Raw genomic sequence first — 18,588 nt, 5'->3', positions numbered from 1 at the left:
TGAAAACGTACTTACTCTCCGGTCATCCAAGGTGTAGATGAGTTTTTTTCTTCGTCAGAACAGATTTGGAGAAATTTAGCAAAACACTTTCCCACCAATGGATCCTCTGGAGTGAATGGGTGCCGTCAGGATGACAGTCCAAACATCTGATAAAAACATCACAATAATGCACAATGCATGTTTGTAATAAATTATTAATTGAGACATTTTTAAGTTTCTATCAACAGTTTGGACTCTTATTCTGACGGCACCCATTCACTGAGCAAGGGTGATCAAGTAATGCAATGCTAAACTTCTCCAAATCTGTTCTGATGAAGAAACAAAATCTGTGTCTCAAGTGTTCAAAGAGTGAGTAAACTTTAGGCAAATATAATATATTATACAATATAATAAATAATATAATAATTTTATTTTATATTCATTTAATTTAAATTTTTGTTTTATATTTTATTCTATTTTATTATTTAATTTAATTTATTTAAAGCATGTTTTCTTCTTGTAGTGTGTCCTGCAGTTTATTTTATTTTATTTTATTCATTTTTTTATATTTTATATTTTTATATTTTATTTTATTAGAGTAGATTAGATCTTATATTTTATTTTATTATATTACTTAATTGTATTTTTAAATTTAATTAAATGTCATTTTATATATTTATTGATTTATTTATTATTTATTTATATTTTAATTTTTTTGAGAACTGGATCTTTTTAATGCAAAGAATGATTTGAACATTGAACTCACTGACGCAGTGATCCAGTTGTAATAGATGATGATGCTAAACAAGTGATGCAATGCTAAACTTACTCCAAATCTGTTCTGATAAAGAGACAAAATCTGTATCTTGGATGTTCAGAGGGTGAGTAAACTTTAGGCAAATATAATATATTATAAAATATAATAAAAAATATAATAATTTGATTTGATATTAATCTTATTCTTTTTGTTTTATATTTTATACTATTTTATATGTATTTTATTTTTTATTTAAAGCATATTTTCTCAAAATTCTTATTGTAGTGTGTCCTGCATTTAATTTAATATAATTTTGTTTTATTTTTTTTTTTTTTTTTTAGATTAATTTTATTTTTTATTTTATTATATTTTATTTTATTATATTATTTAATTTAATTTTAATTTAATTTATTTTTATATTTTTTATTTTATTTTATTTATTTTTTGGAGAACTGGATCATTTTAGTGCAAAGATCCAGTTCAAACTGGTGTGAATGATTTGAACATTAAACTCACTGATCCAGTTTGAACATTAAACTCACAGTGATCCAGTTCTAATAGATGACAATGCTAAACAAGTGATGCAATGCTAAACCTCTCTAAATCTGTTCTGATGAAGAAACAAAATCCGTATCTTGGATGTTCAGAGGGTGAGTCAACTTTAGGCAAATTTTCATTTTTGGGTCAACTATTCCTTTAAACTGCAAAGTCATCTTGCAAACATGCGCTCGGATTTGTGTAATCTGTTTGCATATTTGTGAACAAAACGTGGGGTTTGCGGTGTAAATATTACAGTCATCAATTGCGGCCTGTACGCTTAACTAAAATCCACAACTAATCCTAAACTAAATCTCTGCTATCGGGAGAACTGCAATTAAACGTTAAACTATTATTTTATGAATCAGTTGGATTTCTCATTGCACATATTTGCAAAAGATTAGCCTGGATTGTTTCTGTATGATTAGCAGATTATATCTTGCATTTGTGGAAGCAAGTCATGGTACAGTTTTTTTTGTACTGTGCAAACACACACGCAACTAACCAACAAATAGCTCACAGTTGGGCGTCCGGCCGACATCTTGTGCAATTTTGCATTCATAATGTTAGTTCAGATGGCGGTTTCGCATTTATAATGCAGTAATCCTCTATAATGTGTCAGGTGTGGATTAAAGCGGTTGAAGCCGATCCCAGGCAGCATTAGAAGCGTCTTCCTTAGATTGCACTATTGGATGAGGTGCTCGGGCTTGATAGAGACAGGCTGATTTCACAGCCGTCCGCACAACCCCAGAGGAGCTGTAGTGATGAGAACAGACATGCTGGACCCGCAACACTGTCAGTCCTGCGTGTGTGTGTTTGTGTGTGTGTTGGACAAGAAGATAAATGGCAGATTGTAAATGTGAGGGAACGGCCCCTCCCAGAGAGCAACTGCTCATTTCTCTTTCTGTCTTCAGCTCTGCTCCGTTGTTCACTTCTTTTCTTCTTTTTTGCCTTTTGCCTTCTCTTCTTTCGCACTTCCTTGTATTTTGTCTAGCATCTTTCCAATAGCATTTATGTTAGTGTAAACAGAATAGTTGACCCATAAATGGAAGTTTGGTCATCGTTTACTCACCTTCATGTTAATCCAAACATGTATGTTTTTTTTTTTCCTTTCATGAATCACAAAAAAACAAATTTTGAAGAATTGCATTGGTTGCTGAAGCTTTCTAAAGCTTTCTAAAAGACAAAAATGCACTGTAAGTGTTCCTGATATCTGTTCACTTGTCTTTGTCTCTATCTTTTCACGCATTCTTGTATTTTGTCCAGCATCTTTCCGATAGCGTTTATGTCAATATAAACAGAGTAGTTGACCTATAAATGGAAGTTTGGTCATCGTTTACTCACTGTCATGTTGATTCAAACTTGTATGAATTTTTCTTTTGAATCACGAAAGGAGACATTTTAAAGAGTTGCGTTGGTCGAAGCTTTTTTGAAGATTTGAAGACATGCAGCACAAGTGGTTAATGATGTACAGGATAGCTTAAGTGTTGTGCATTGCAACATTATTTTAAAACACATTTTATGAAATTATTACATTAATTTTTAATTTTACTTTTTTTTTTTTAATATTTCCATGTTTTTCCTTGAAGTATTTTATTTTATTTGATTCTATTTATCTTTATTTAAATCACATTTGCTCAAAATTCTTATTGTAGTGTGTCCTGCATTTTTATTTTTTAGTTTAATTGAATTTTATTTTATTTAAATTTTTATTTAATTGAATTGAATTTATTATACTTTATATCAATTTTATAAAATATAATATATAATATAATATATTTATCAAATATAATAAATAATAATTTTAATAATAATTTTGTTAATTTTATTTTATTTTTCATTTAAAGCACATTTTATCAAAATTCTTAGTGTGTCCTGCATTTTATTTTTTGTATTTTATTTTTTAATATTTTTTATTTGTTTTTATATTTTATATTTTATTTTAGATATTATTTTATTAGATTAGATATTATTTTTTATTTTATTATGTTGTAGTGTACCCTAAATTAGATTTTTTTTTTTTTAGTTATTTTAATTTCAATTTATTTGTCTAATTTCAATTATTATTTCATTTAATTATATTTTATATGATTTTTTATAAAAAATAATTTATATGTAATAAAATATAATAAATATAATTATTTTATTTTATATTAATTTTATATTTAATTTAATTTATTTTTATTTTTGTTTTATATATTATTTTTATTTAAAGCAACTTTCTCAAAATTCTTATTGTAGTGTGTCCTGCATTTATTTTATTTTATTTTATTTTATTTTGTAATGGTTTAAACATTGAACTCACTGACTCCGTGATCCAGTTGACAGCTCACTGGTTTTCAGAATAACAATTTCAGTTTTGACTTTATGTGGCTTCTGAAGGTTTGGAATATACTGTCCAAGTCATATGAACTACTTTATAACTTTTATGCTACTTTCATGGTACTTTTTAATGGTTTTGGTCCTTTTTGTATGGTTTTGGTCTTTTTTGAAGCCTGAAAGCTTCAGTCCCCACTCATTGTAATTGCACGACCAGTACAGAATTAAAAAATCCTCATCTACATTCCATGGAAGAACAACAGTCGTACGCCTCTGTAACGACAAGAGGGTGAGCAAATGATGACCGAATGTTCATTTTTGGTTGAACGATCCCTCAAATGACTGCGTTTGCAGTATACAAGTACACCCGTCTTTCCCACAGCACTGTGTCTGTGGCTGTTTTATTATTCAGGTTATTTTTGTTTGCTGTGATCTCCGCATTCCTCTTCGCTGTCTGCCTCTAGAACATAGGCGATGTACATCCTTACCACTAAACCACTTCCTGTCTCACCCCCATACAGTAGCTTCATGCTCTCATCTGTATCTTTCTCTTTCCCGTTCCGTTTGCTTCCAGAAGTCAGTCGAAATTCCATAGCCATCTGGCTGGATCTCATAAAATCAAGTTTCACACCAAAATCAAAAAGAAAAATAAGAAAAGATATTTTGCATAAATATATGTGTCCTGGATATTTGCGTTGGATCGCGGCTGCTGTCCTGAGCTGCGTGCGGCAGCCTCCCATCGCTCAGCGTCCTGTTATATCCCTCTGCTTGTTTTCCCTGCATTGTGTTGTTCGTGAGCGGTGACCTCTTCGCTTCGAGCTCTTTCAGCCTCCCCTCCCGCGCTCTAATCATAAAGTGTGGAGTCCAGCACATCCCGTCGTTCCCCTCTCCTGTTTTCTTTACCAACGCGAGAGAACGTGGGACAGCAGTATGAACATTAAGTGTGTATTTTGGTCCACGGACTCCAGTCGAGTGTGAAATTGTGGGGCTCTCCGGCTGAAAGCGGAAACGGCGGGAAAGGCCTCATGGATGGAGGGCTGCAGTTTTAACAGCGTGCCTGAGACTCGGCTTAAAAAAACACAGCGCTGATGTACTGCATATGTGCAGAGGCCTGTACATAATAGCCCAGCATATTTGCGATATTACTATTGAGATGTAACAGCTACTGTAACTCTAAATCGTTCTCCTGTTTCATATTTTATCACATTAGTCCTCATAAAAGCCTGTGTGCTGTTAAAGGAACAGTTCACCCAGGAGTTTTCCTCCTTTGAAAAGGATTCGAAACCACTGTAATAGTATCGTAAAGTGCTCCATATAACTTACAGAGCTATATTCAAAGCCTTCTGAATCTATATGATTACTTTGGGTGGGAAATAGACCAAAATTCACGTCACTATTTTACCTTCCAGTAAGAGAGTCAGTGAGCTGAACTCAAACTGAATCATTGTTTATGAACAAATCATTTAGAACTTGATCAAAATTGACTCACAAGAATGATTCATTCGTGATACCCAAAGCTTTTGATATTCGTCATATTCTGTGCGTTGCCGTGTTTGCAATAGTAACAAAAGTTGACTTTTCCATTAAGTTTAAATTGATTTTATCAGCATTTTTACCCTTATAAGGCCATTTTTTCTAACCTGCTTAAATGTATGCATCATTTTTGAGTCAAATTCTTAAATTTAATCAATAATAACTGATGAAATCAGTATAAACAAAATTAGTTTGCAGTGCAGACGTGGCACATAAGCTTCATCTGAAGTGGCATTTAGATGCATTTACACAGACTGTCTAATGCAGGACATGAATGCATGTAACCTCCAGTTACAAATGGATAATTAACAACAACAAAAAAGACAATACTGATATTTGCAATGACTTGGGGGAAAAAAGGGGGTAAATATACTTTAAATATAAACCTAAAATTGCCAGTAGGTTGTGGAAAATCACTGCATGAGTGAGTCATTGAGTCATTCATTCAACTGATTCGTTCAAACGGCTGATTGATTCAGTAACGAAACACCGTTGTGTTGCTCTGAGGTGCAAAACAGTTCTGCTGTGGCTTTGTTTGGATCTATTTAATATTAAATGTAAGACATTGAGCCATTTATCAAGAAATGTCACATTTGCAATTGTGCTGATATTTGGAGAAAAACGTCAGTCTTTGTGTGGTATTAGATGATGTAAGTATAAAAGACATAAAAGTCATACGGGGGCATTTTTGCCCCCAATCTTGAATTTTGAGGAAATTCTAAATGTATTTTAAAGGTGACATTACGAAAATCTGTGAGCTGTAAAGGCACAGCCCTATTCTGGAAGAGGGGGCGGGGAGCAGCAGCTCATTTGCATTTAAAGAGGTATGCACGAAAAAGAGGTATGCGTGTTTCTGTTTCCACTTAAAGTAGGCATTTTCAAAATTATATCATAAATCTAATATATAATAATCTGTGGGCTATTTTGAGCTGAAACATCACAGACACATTCTGGGGAAACCTGAGACTGAGAACCCAATGCTTTACGTTCCGTTGTCTGGTGTTTCTAATCGAATTAACACATTTTTAAAGATGATAATATAACGTTAAACCTGCACACATTTTTATATGCGGTTACATTAAAAAAGTGTCATTTCAGTCTATCTTTATATGTTAATATGTTAATATAAAACATATGTTTTAAAATGTTTTTCAAATTTTAAAATGTAAAGATTCTGAAAGCATCACAGTGTTAACAACAAATAACATTTTATTATATGATATTATTAATATTATGTTTTTAAATGTGGTGGTTTCATTCTAAACATGGTGATCATTTCTAAGATGGATGCCCAACATATATATATGATATTTACCATCTGAATCTAACAATATCATAACAACAAATGGAAAAGTCAGCCTTCTGTTAATTATCATGTTAATTATTGTGAGTTTTAGCCCCAACAGCAGGGGCGCTTTTTACCCCAGCTACCATTTACATATTCTTTCGTTATTTAAAAACTGCTGCTTTAATTAGCTTATCTAAAACTGAAAATCATTAAGAAGACCTTTGTCTCAAGATATATTTGAAATTTAACCAATTCACATTTGCTATTAAAATGTACAACATTTGTTATATCAAGCAAGCACAGAATCGACTGCGTCAAAGATCAGGCAAATGTACACGTGTATCTTAAAAAGCGGACGTTTTGGAAAGTGCTACACCACATTTTTCTGGCATCTAGTGATTTAGAGGGAAAATAATATCAGACGCGCATTTAGCGCTGTTGTACCCTATATCTCACACCCCTAGAATCATACAACGTTACTTGCTTTAATAAACTCATAATGGTGAATGTCAAGATTTTCAGTGAATACCAAGCAATATTTTGGTATGTTTGTCATACAAAACCAGTGTATGACCTCAGAAAATACTGTGCAAGCGTATGAAAACTTCTTAACAATGCATGTAACTAATAAAAAATTAAGTTTACAGTAGGAAATTTACAAAATATCTTCATGGAGCATGATCTTTACTTAATATCCTAATGATATTTTAGCATAAAAGAAAAATGTATCATTTTGACCCATACAGTGTCTTTTTGGCTATTGCTATAAATATACCCGTGCTACTTAAGACTGGTTTTGTGGTACAGGTTCACATATGAGCCACATTTATGATGCTTTTTCATCTTTTTTTTTTTTTTTTTAACCAAAAAGCCAATCTAAATTCATTACACATTTACACCAAAGAAAGACAATCATGCAGCTTTGGAACAACATGAGGGTGAGTAAATGATTTTTAAATTTGGAAAAAAATGTTTTGATTTCCGAAACTAGGTCCGGTTTATTTGATCCGTTCTGATCTGAGTGAATTGAATCCGTTTGATTGCGTGGTTGTATACAAACGTGCGTTTCAAAAAAAAAAAAAAAAAACTGTAACATGGCAATTTGTCTTGGCTCTTCGTGCTTCCTGATGTTGAAATTGGCTCGAAACGGGCTGGCTGTGGTTCCAATCCGCATATTTACATGTGTTTGTGCTCAGGTTGTTTCAATGCAATCAGGGACTGTGGCATGACGTTTACAAAGTCTCCTCCTGCTTCTCATTAGCTTGTTCTCCCCTCCGCCCGAACCTGATCGTGTGCATTCAGAGGTAAATTGTTCAATGAGTGCTCTCTGATTTAACCTTCCTTTCCCTCGCCCTCAGGCCTCTCTATTGGACCTGAAGGAGCACGCCTCGTCCCTGGCCTCCTCTGGACTGAAGAAGGACTCCAAGCTGAAAAGTCTCGAAATCGCTCTTGAGCAGAAGAAAGAGGAATGCAGCAAACTTGAGAGTCAACTCAAGAAGGTGAGCCAGACACTTGGAAGGGAATTGAAGCATCACAGCTAGAGTCTCGTCAGCTTAGCAGTCGAGAACGCGTAACAAGCCATTACGGTGACTGGCACGCCGTTAGCGCTACACTGACAACACTTAATACAATGACAGTGAGCTGAATGTTCGCTCAAGTGCACTTTACCTGTGGAGTTTGTCTCTGTCGAGTGCTGGGGGGAAGATATTAGCTCTGTTCCAGACCCGAGCGAGACTACGGTCAACATAGGCCGCCATCTTCAACGGCAGCATCCAGTATGAATCAGAAACTTGTACTTGACTCATTTGAAACACTTCAACAGCGCAATTATGTGAACGGTCACTCAAATGCAAGTTTGGAAAGATACGCAACAATACATAATTGTGTGTGGCAAGCCAGTTTTGAGATTTCTTTCATTAAAAATGTTGTCTGGCTAGACAGCGCTCTTGGTTTTGGAACAGAGCTGTTTAATGAATTTCGTGTCTTATGGCTCCTGCACACTACAGAGATCTCTGATGGGGCGGGGTGGAACACATACGATTTGATTTAAGGTTGAGGAAACTTTTTTGAACTTTTGGTCACATTACGCTATGTCAACTCTAGCGTGCAGGTGCTCTTACGTCTCACTTCTGTGACTCGTGTCTTGGAAAATGCTATACATGTTCCTAATTAGGGCTGCACGATATTGGAAAAAACTGATGTTGCGATATGTAGTTCTTCTGCGATTTATATAATACAATATGAAAAGTGCATGACGAAAAAAATCATATATATGAAATAATTATTTATACACTTATTTGCTGACAATATGCCAAAACAACAATAATATTGCAATAAAGTAATGTACTATCAAATCAAATTATTATAAAACAAATATTTAATTTTATTAAATATATAAATATGTTGTTGTTGTGACTTTAAATATTTTTATTTAATAAAAATGACATGTTTGAGTTGGTTCTAGAAAATAGTAAAAAGTGTTTTTTCAACTTTTATCACAATTTTATGTAAAAAATAACTTTTTACTTTTTACTAGAACAAACTCAAACTTTTATTAATTGTCATTATTGTTAAATAAAAATATTTAAAACAAATAATGTCACAACAACAGTATTGTACTGTAAAAAATATTTAATACAAAAAAGCCCAAAACATTAATATTATAATTAATAGTTATTATTAATATTGTAAAATCAATGTTGTAATTTTACAGCATTATAAAATCATATAAAATTATTTTTATTTAATTTTATAAAATATATAAATATTTTGTTTTTGTGACTTCTTATATTTTTATTAATTTATTTAATTAGGTTTGTGTTTAAAGTTTTTTTTTTTTTTAATTATTTATTTTGGCCTTTATCACTATTTTATATATATATAATTGTGATAAGCTGGAAAAAACACTTTTTTACTCTTTACAAGAAACAACTCAAACAAACTTGGCATAAATTGTCAAAAATTAAAATTGTTAAAAATATTGCCACAACAGTGGTATTAAATATTTAAAGTAGTAAAAAATATTTAATAAAAAAAGTCCTAAACTCCTAATAATTAATAGTTAACAATAATGTTGCAATATTGTTATATTAATGTTGTAATTTTACAGTACTATAAAATTAAATTAAATTTTTTTTATGAAACGTATACATATTTTGTTGTTGTGATATTTTTAAAAAATATTTTTATTTAATAATAATGACAGGTATGTTTGAGTTCGTTCTTGTAAAGAGTAAAAAGTGATTTTTCAGCTTTTATCACAATAACATGTATAATGTAATAAAAGTTAAGTTAATAACTTTTACTCTTTGAAAGAACCAACTCAAACTTTTAATAATTTTCATTATTATTAAATAACAAAAAAACAAATATTTAAACAACAGTACAGTATAGTACTGTAAAAATATTTAATACAAAAATATGCCAAAAACATTAATATTGTAATTAATAGTTAACATTAATATTGCAATATTAATATTGTAGTGTTACGTGTACTGTAAAATCAAATAAAAATGTAAATATTTTGTTTGTTGGATCTTCTGGCTTTTATTACAGATTTAAAGCTTTTTTCTTTAAAAGAACCAACTCTTACCAAACTTTTATTAATTGTCATTATTATTAAATAAAATATTTTAAAAAATCACAACAACATGTTCCATAAAAAAAATTATACAATTAAATAAAAAATAATTTGATTTAATTTTATAGTACATTTTAAAATTGCCATATTAATATTACAATATTATAATATTAATGTTAACTATTAATTCCAATATTAATGTTTTTTTTTTTTTTGGCACATTATCAGCAAATAAGTGTTCACACTGTTTGTTTTAGAATGAAGCGTGGCACTGTGTTCATTTACACATTTTCTGCTTGTGATACAGTGTTTTGCATAGCGTTTTGATTCACAGTAAATGACCTAAGCTGCTTTGAGATGCTGAAAAACATCGTACTGTAAATGAACAGTGTCACACTTCAGCCTTAAACAATGTCAGTTTTATTTCGATATATCGTGCATCGCTATTCCCAATCATCTCAAGTCTCTTCTATTTGTAGCTCATGCTACTTCAAAACCCCATAAGTGATGCTTTGACACCGCTTGATACTCCAACCATGTCTGTGACTCCTCTGCTCTTCACCATCTGTTTTCACACTCCTCCAGTTCTGTCTTTCCTCCTGTCTGTTTTCCCCATCCTGCCCCGTCTTCGTCGTCTCTTGATTTTTAACCAGATCGAAATATTTCACTTTTTGCAAAAGAAAAAATTTTGTCATCACTCTGTATCACCCAGTTCTGTTTTCTTGCCCAACCCCTCTGTGTTTTTCTTTTTCTTTCTTTCCGAAAGCGCTCTGAGCTCATGTCAGGCCATCCCTTCAATCTTGTAAGTGCATCTCGGTGTGAAAAGCCTTCCTTAGCAGTGCCGGCATATGTCTGTGTGTCTGTCTGTGTCTGTGTGTGTGTGTGTAACTAATACATGTGCGAGTGAAGCTTTGCTTGCATGAGCTGGAGGCTTATCTCAAGTTTAGTTGTGTGTGTATGTGAGATAGAGCGGATGTGTTAGGGAGCTGGCGGAGTCTCTGAGTGTTCTGAGATTTGCTTGCATGAGATCGTTCCTTATCTAAAGCTTGAGAGTGATGATCTTGTGTGGTTTGACGTCGCTCCTCAGCGGAGCTTGGATTTAGTGGCGTGTTTGTAAGCTGATATGTGTCGCATTGAGCTGTGTCAGTATGGTGTGCACGTGCCTTTACAGATGCTAGAAGTGCCCAGTCCTAGTTTTTAGCATTAGTGTAGTTTTATTAAAGGGACAGTTACTCTAAATAATGAACATTTGTCATCATTTGTTCACTCTCTTGTCATTCCAGACTAGTGTGAAGGACCATCAGCATATGATGAGAATTATTGTTAGTGTTTGATTCTTATTAATGTTTGAGTTGTTATTGTTAACAAAAATTGAAATCATAAATCAATTTTTATTAATTGAATTAAAGTAAAGTTTAATTAAAATTATATATAACATTTTATTTCAATTAGGAAAAGCTAAGAAAAATGTCTAAAGCACAACAAAATCAGTAAACCCTTAACTAAAATTAAAATGACGTGTAAAAATAAAATGTAATTCAAATAGTTAAAAATGGAGTAGTATCTCAATGATACTAATCTTGACTACTACTTTTATTTTTTATTTTATTTTATTTTATATTTTATTTTATTTTATTTTATATTTTATTTTATTTTATTTTATTTGTAATTAGAGTACATTTTAATTTAAACTAGTTTAAAGCACATTTTGTTTAATGTTTTAGTCTAGTCTTTTTTTTTATGGCAAATTTAAATATTGAAATTTGTCATTTAGTTCAACGAATTGATTTTCTGTAAATCTCCATTTTTAGAAACTAGCTGTTATTTTATTTTATTTTATTCTTTTTTTCAAATAAAAGAAGAAATACTATATATCTCCTGAAGCTGGTATTTTATTTTATTTTATTTTATTTTATTTTATTCTTTTCATTCATGTTTTTAAATAAAAAGACTGGTTTGCCCCCTAAACTCATTCAGATTTTTGTTATTTTATTTATTTTATATTATTTTAAATAAAGACTATTAATTTTAGTTTAGTTTATAATTTAATTTAAAAATTATTGAATTGAATTGAATTTTATTTTTTATTCACTTTTTAAATAAAAAGACTGTTTGCCTCCTGAAACTCACTTTTTTTTTTTGTTTGGTTTAGTTTATTTAATTTTATTCACATTTTTAAAGTTGTAATTTAGTTTATAATTTAATTGAATTTAATAGTTTATTATTTAATTTAATTGAATTTATTTATTTTTTTATAAAAATACTTTTTACCCCCTGAAACTCACTCAGATATTTATTATTTAATTTTAATTAATTTAATTTAATTTAATTTAATTTAATTTAATTTAATTTAATTTAATTTAATTTAATTTAATTTAATTTTTTAAATGAAAAGTAAAAAAGAAAAAAAAAACCCCGATATATCTCCTTAAGCTGGTACTTTAAATAAAAAGACTATTTGCCCCCTGAAAGTCACTCAAATTATTATTGTTATTTGATTTGATTTTATTAATTTTTTAAATAAAAGAAACTACTATATAGCTATATATTTCCTCAAGCTATTTATTTTATTTTATTATTCATACATTAATTCATTTTTTTTTAATAAATAGACTATATTTGCCCCCTGAAACTGAATCAGAATTTTAATTATTATATTATTATTTTATTTTATTTTATTAATTTATTTAAAAAAAAATTGATTATTAGATTTTCGATTAATTGCACGAGTCATATAAATCACTTTTGGAGCTTGACAGTCTGTACACACCTAATTTTTATTAAATGTAAAAGGGAAATGCAAACTTTCAAAATTTCTCCTTGTAAAAGTTTGGAACAACATGACTGAGTAAATGATGACAGCTTGAATGAAATGTTCATAGTCTGTGTGCTTCTGCGTATGCAGGCGATTGCGGTTGTTGGTTTATTCAGACGTACATTTAGTTCTGAACGGTGATATTGAGCTCTCGTCTGAACCGGTCACCTTCTTCTGCTCGATGAGAAGATCTGGGTCCCATCGTCCGTTCCAAGAGTAATGAAATCTCTGGCAGCGTGTGTGCGTCTGTGTTCGCACAGGGTCTCATATAAAAGCAGTGCAAGTGAAAAGCCGCTGACAGCTCGGTGGGCGTCCGCTGTGATTGGATGAGACAGAAAGGGGGCGGAGGACTCGATTGTCCCCGCGTGACCGTCAGGAGTGTATGAAGACGGAGGTGTCAGCGCGCCTCACGAAATGAGAACAGACGCCACCAAGACATCCAACGGTCTGCATTACACAAAGCAGCCAAAAGTCCCCCAATGCACTTCCTCAACTACTTCATATGGAGGCACATCAAAACTCTCTTTTATATCCCCTGCTGCGCACACATGTGCTTTTATATCATTCAACACAGAGATGTTTTCTCGCAGGAACATTTATAGGTCAAGAAAGTCAGCATAAATGCATATAAACACTGCAGATGGGTGCTGCTTTCACACAGCCTCTCTTTTATTTTGCCCGGGCCAGACAGGCACAGGCAAAAACACATTATTAAACAACCTTATTAAACCGCATTTCCCACAAGCCTCTGTTTGGTGCCGGGACGCTGGTTTTTCTTTTGAAAGATGGTGCCGTTTGGATTGACCGCTCTAGTTTTCCAATACCAACAAGCTTCATGAAGCTTACAAGCAGACACCCGCTAATAACTGTACAAATGCTAGTTATTTCCTACCCGGTCTGTCTGTCTCACTTTCACTTTTTCTTTTTTTGTGCTTTTTTTTCCCTCTGATGTTCATAGATGCTGACTGCGTTTGTTGTTCAGGTTATGGAAAATATAGGTCTATCAAACCAGCATTTGGTCCCAAACTAGCTGCTATTTTATTTTGTTTATTTTATTATTTTTTTTATTTTAGTTTTAGTATTTTTTTTTTTTCATAATAGTTTCAATCTCGCAACTGGCAAACACATTTTATTTAATTTTTATATATGTTATTTTATTTAATTAATTTTTTTAATCAATCAATCATTCATTCATTCATTCATTTTTTTTATTTTAATTAAATTAAATTAATTAATTAATTTTTTTACATAAAAAAAGACTATGTTTGCCCCCTGAATTTTTTTTTTACTATTTAATTTAATTTTAATTTTATTTCTATTCATTCAATTAAAATTGCCCAATTAAATTAATTTTTTAAATTATAAATTACATAAAAAGACTGTTTGCCCCCTGAAACTCACTCAGATTTTTCATTTGTTTAGTTTAGTTTAGTTTAATATTTTATTTAATTTAATACAATTTAATTCATTTAAAAAAATATATTTTATTTTATTTTGGTTTGGTTTAGTTCGTTTTTGTAGTTTAGTTTTATTTATTATTTAATGTAATTACATTTAATTCATTTTTTAAAAATATTTTAGTTTAATTTAGTATATTATTTAATTTAATTTAATTTTACTTTCATTCATTTTTTTTAATAAAAAGAAATATTTTACTATGCTTTGCCCCCTCATTTACATTTTTTTTTTTATTATATTATTTTGTTTACTATTTAATTAATAGAAAACAACAGTCACGGTATTTAATTTTTTAATTAATTAATTGTCATTAAACTGTATTAATACACTAAATTTTAGTTTTATTAATTTGTTTAAATAAAAAGAATATGTCTGCCTCTGAAACTAACTCAGATTTATTTTATTTTATTTTATTAATTTATTATTATTATTTAATAAAAAAAAATGTTTTGCTTCTAAAACTCACTCGAATTTGTTTTATTTCATTATTTTATGTATTATTTAATTAATAGAAAAAAAACAGTCGCTAGATTTCTGTATCATTAAACTGTATTTATACCCTGAATTTTATTTTCATTAATTTGTTTAAATAAAAATAAATTTTATTTTGTTTTATTTTGTTTTGTTTTGTTTTTTGTTTTGTTTTAATGACTATATTTCGCCCCGAAACTCACTTATATTTGTATTTGATTTAATTATTTTCTTTATTATTTAATTAATAGAAAATACCAGTCACAAGCTTTACATATTTGGTCATTAAACAGTATTTAAACCCCAAATTTTAGTAACCAGGCTGGAAAAAGTTGTAAACCTCCATTTGCAGAAAACGAATAGAAAATAAACAGCTCAAATTATATTTAATTTGTAGTTATATATTTGTGTAAGCATTTTCTGACGGTTAAGCACCTCTTTTCACTGACCATTTGTTGAAAAGAAAATAAATAATTACATCATTTACATCATATTAACGTCGTAGGCCCTACTCATGGAAAGTGCCTTGTACTGACAGATTTTTTTTTTGCCCCGCCCTCTTTCTGACACATTCTTGATGCTAATTGCACATTAAATGCGTGTATCGTGTGTTTTTCGTATACAAACTTTCATTTCTCTGCCAGTCTCATGCACCGACCGCTCTGTCCGCAGATGACAAGCTCTTGGCGGTCAGAGTGGAAACCTACTCAACCTCAGGCCGAGACTTTAATAAAGCTAATTAGCAGGGCCTGAACGTCACCTTCAAATATTATCCTCAATAAACCAGAACAGTCCTCTTTCACACAGTGCCAGTCCGCAGAGCCTTTGGATGCCAGACACTTTGCTGCATTTTTATTATACCAGCACTGCAGCAGGTTTCTAGCAAGGGAAAAAGGATTTCGAATCACTTTTCATGCCTGGTTAGTTTTGTAACCGTATTTTGGATGCATTCAAGCTATCTTTGAATGTCTTGTGCATTCAGATGTGGTACTGCATGTACACATTTATGGTGTAAATGACACAGTGCTCCTCTATCCTCACCCTTGTAAAGGCAGCGCTGTGTTTGTGTTTTCACAGCAGTGTTTTTTGCGGCAGGAAGACACCTGTGTCCTTTTAGAGGACTTTTATGAAAGAAACATTACAGCTGACTCCTTTAATTGTCTGGGGAAATTAACTGATTTACTTTTCATTAGAGGAGGCCCTTGACCCGGCACTTTTAGACGGCCGTAATGTCGCTAATTATTTTGATGACTTCAGCATGATTGTGTTTCCATGCGTCCCTGTAATGAGAGCGTATCCTGTCGTGATGTCATGGGGGAGCTTACGCAGAGCCTGCAGGTGTGAGTCGAGTGTCGGAGATCTCAAAACAGCCCACAGACACACACAAACACACACGTACTCATGACAGTGGTCAGACCGCTGACAGCTTGTCTGTGGAGGGTTGAAGTCAGAGGAGCCTCTGGTCTACTTGTCCTTTCGCAGCAATGAGGCCCATGTAAAATCCAAAACTTGTGGAAATATACAGTGCAGGGCATTATAAAACTGGTTTCAGACTTTTTTGCATGTATAGGCTGTTTACATCAAATTCTGTGTGATTTTAAATAATATAATATTAATTATTTGCGAAGAGTTGATCTCAGACAACACTCATTTAAATTTTCATAATTTTAATTTTTTTTTTTTTATTTTATCAATTTTTTATTATTCATTCATAAGTTTAAAAAAAATAAAAATACTGTTTGCCTCCTGAAACTCACTTAGATTTTTATTTTATTTATTTATTTATTCACTCATTTCTTTTAAGCAAAAACTGTTTGCTCCCTGAAACTCACTCTTTTTTAATTTTATTTTATATATTTTTTGTTTATTTTTTTATTCATTATTTTGTTTTTTAAAAAAGACTGTTTACCCCCTGAAACTCACTCAGGGTATTTCATTTTATTTATTTATTTTTCTTTATTTTTCTTTAATTCATTTTTTTTAAAAAGACAGTTTACCCCCTGAAACTCACTCAGATTTTTATTTTATTTTATTTTATTATTATTATTTTTTTGTTTATTATTTATTATTCATTAATTCTTTTTTTTTTATGAAAAGACTATGTTTGCCCCCTGAAACTCACTCACATTTTTATTGTATTTTATTATTTTATATTTTATTTTATTTTTCATTTATTCATTAATTCATTTTTTTAATAAAAAGACCATGTTTGCCCCCTGAAACTCACTCAGTTTTGTAATGTTTTATTTTATTATTTTACTTTATTTTATTTTATTTTATTTGTTTTATTGTCTTATTTTTCATTAGTTCATTTTTTTAAATGAAAAGACTGTTTGCACCCTAAAACGCATTCAGATTTTATTTTATTTTATTTTATTCATTTATTTTTATAAAAAGTCCATGTTTGCCCCCTGAAACTCACTCAGTTTTGTAATATATTTTATTTTATTTTATTTTGAGGTTTTCTCTTTTTCTCTCAGTGATGAACAAATTTGTCATTTGTAGAGCAGTAAATGCATCAATCATTATATTTTATTTTGTTGTTTTATTTTTTTATCATCTTAATTTATTCTTAATTTATTATTACCATCTTAATTGATGTATGTATTTTAATTTATGAATGTATTATTATTGTTTTAATTCATAGTTCTATTATTTTTACAAAAAAAAATGTAAAAAAAAAAAATCCAGACTTAGTTGTGGTTGCCTCCTGAGACTCTGTTTTGGTCCCTACAGGCTCAGTCCATCGCGGTTGAGGCTCAGGCAAATGCGGGACTGTCGGAGCGCATTGCCACGCTCGAGCAGGAGGTGGCGCGTTACAAGGAGGATGCTGGGAAGGCACAGGCCGAGGTGGACCGGCTCCTGGAAATCCTCAGAGAGATGGAGAACGAAAAGAACGACAAGGATCGCAAGATCAGTGAGCTGGAGAGGTACAAAACCACACGTTTATTCTTAATGAACAAATACCATAGACTTCAGTCATTTTTATGTAGCTACTATAATTTAAACATCATTTATTTCATTTATGAATGAGTTTTCCTACTGAAGATATTGGCGAAAGAAGGTTCTTTTTAGATTTAGGTCATTTTTGGATTACTGGATTCTCTGCTTGCAACCTACGCATGTGATCTTCACTTCCATGTTCAGTTTATCTTGTATTTAGCCCATTATTTGTACATTTTTCATTTATGCAACTTCCCCAGTTTATTTTCCATTCTTCATCTGCCACAAAGCTTACTTTTTCATGTTTCCACTGCAGGCTTTGCAATTGCAAGCTAAAATAAAAGCAACAATACGAGCCACTCTACACTTTCAGTAGGAATTTCCCTTGTATTGAGTATTGCAATATCACTACTTACAGATAAGTGACCACTTAAGTCCAAAATAGTGCACTTGTTTCCTTAGTTTGTAGCCATGAAGTCCATAAGACTGTAGAAGTTGTGTGGGGCAAGGATGAAGACGAGAGCGTCTTCTGTTTTTTTCATTGTTAGCTGCCGTTCTCACCCACTCAGTCATCTCTTATCCTTCGTTTATTTTGGCACTAGACCAGAAATGAGTTGCAGGAGATTTGGAGAACAACTTCAACACTCATCCCATTGCATTATGGGATGCTGGCACTGTCTTGTAGATTCATTGCAACTATATATTTAGTTGTAATCTCCAACACACTGCTCTGATCCCATTCGAAAGTTTGGGATCAGTAAGATTTTTAATGTTTTTTTTGTTTTGTTTTTTTTTAAAGTAGTTTCTTTTGCTCATCAAAACTGCATTTATTTGATTTAAAAATTCAGAAAAAATAAATATTTTTATAATTTAAATATAAATATTTTATAATATCAAGAAATATTATT

General features: G+C 31.1%; 1 protein-coding gene across 8 annotated transcripts in view; it reads left to right on the top strand.

Moving 5' to 3' along the window:
• Window positions 1–18,588, top strand: part of erc1b (ELKS/RAB6-interacting/CAST family member 1b) — a 256,072-nt gene that overhangs the window by 68,834 nt on the left and 168,650 nt on the right. For 4 of the 8 annotated variants that reach the window (XM_051107019.1, XM_051107018.1, XM_051107022.1 and 1 more), the window contains 3 exons: window positions 7,772–7,912; window positions 10,760–10,795; window positions 17,474–17,667. In XM_051107019.1, coding sequence (XP_050962976.1) covers window positions 7,772–7,912; window positions 10,760–10,795; window positions 17,474–17,667 — 371 coding nt within the window. The remainder of the gene's footprint in view (window positions 1–7,771; window positions 7,913–10,759; window positions 10,796–17,473; window positions 17,668–18,588) is intronic. The other 4 variants (XM_051107021.1, XM_051107020.1, XM_051107023.1 and 1 more) reach the window with 1 other exon arrangement.

The sequence above is a fragment of the Labeo rohita genome, chromosome 4 (assembly GCF_022985175.1).
Source record: "Labeo rohita strain BAU-BD-2019 chromosome 4, IGBB_LRoh.1.0, whole genome shotgun sequence".
In the NCBI taxonomy this organism is placed as follows: Eukaryota; Metazoa; Chordata; class Actinopteri; order Cypriniformes; family Cyprinidae; genus Labeo; species Labeo rohita.
The sequence above is the reverse complement of the archived record's forward strand: the minus strand, read 5'-3'. Positions and strand labels throughout refer to the sequence as shown.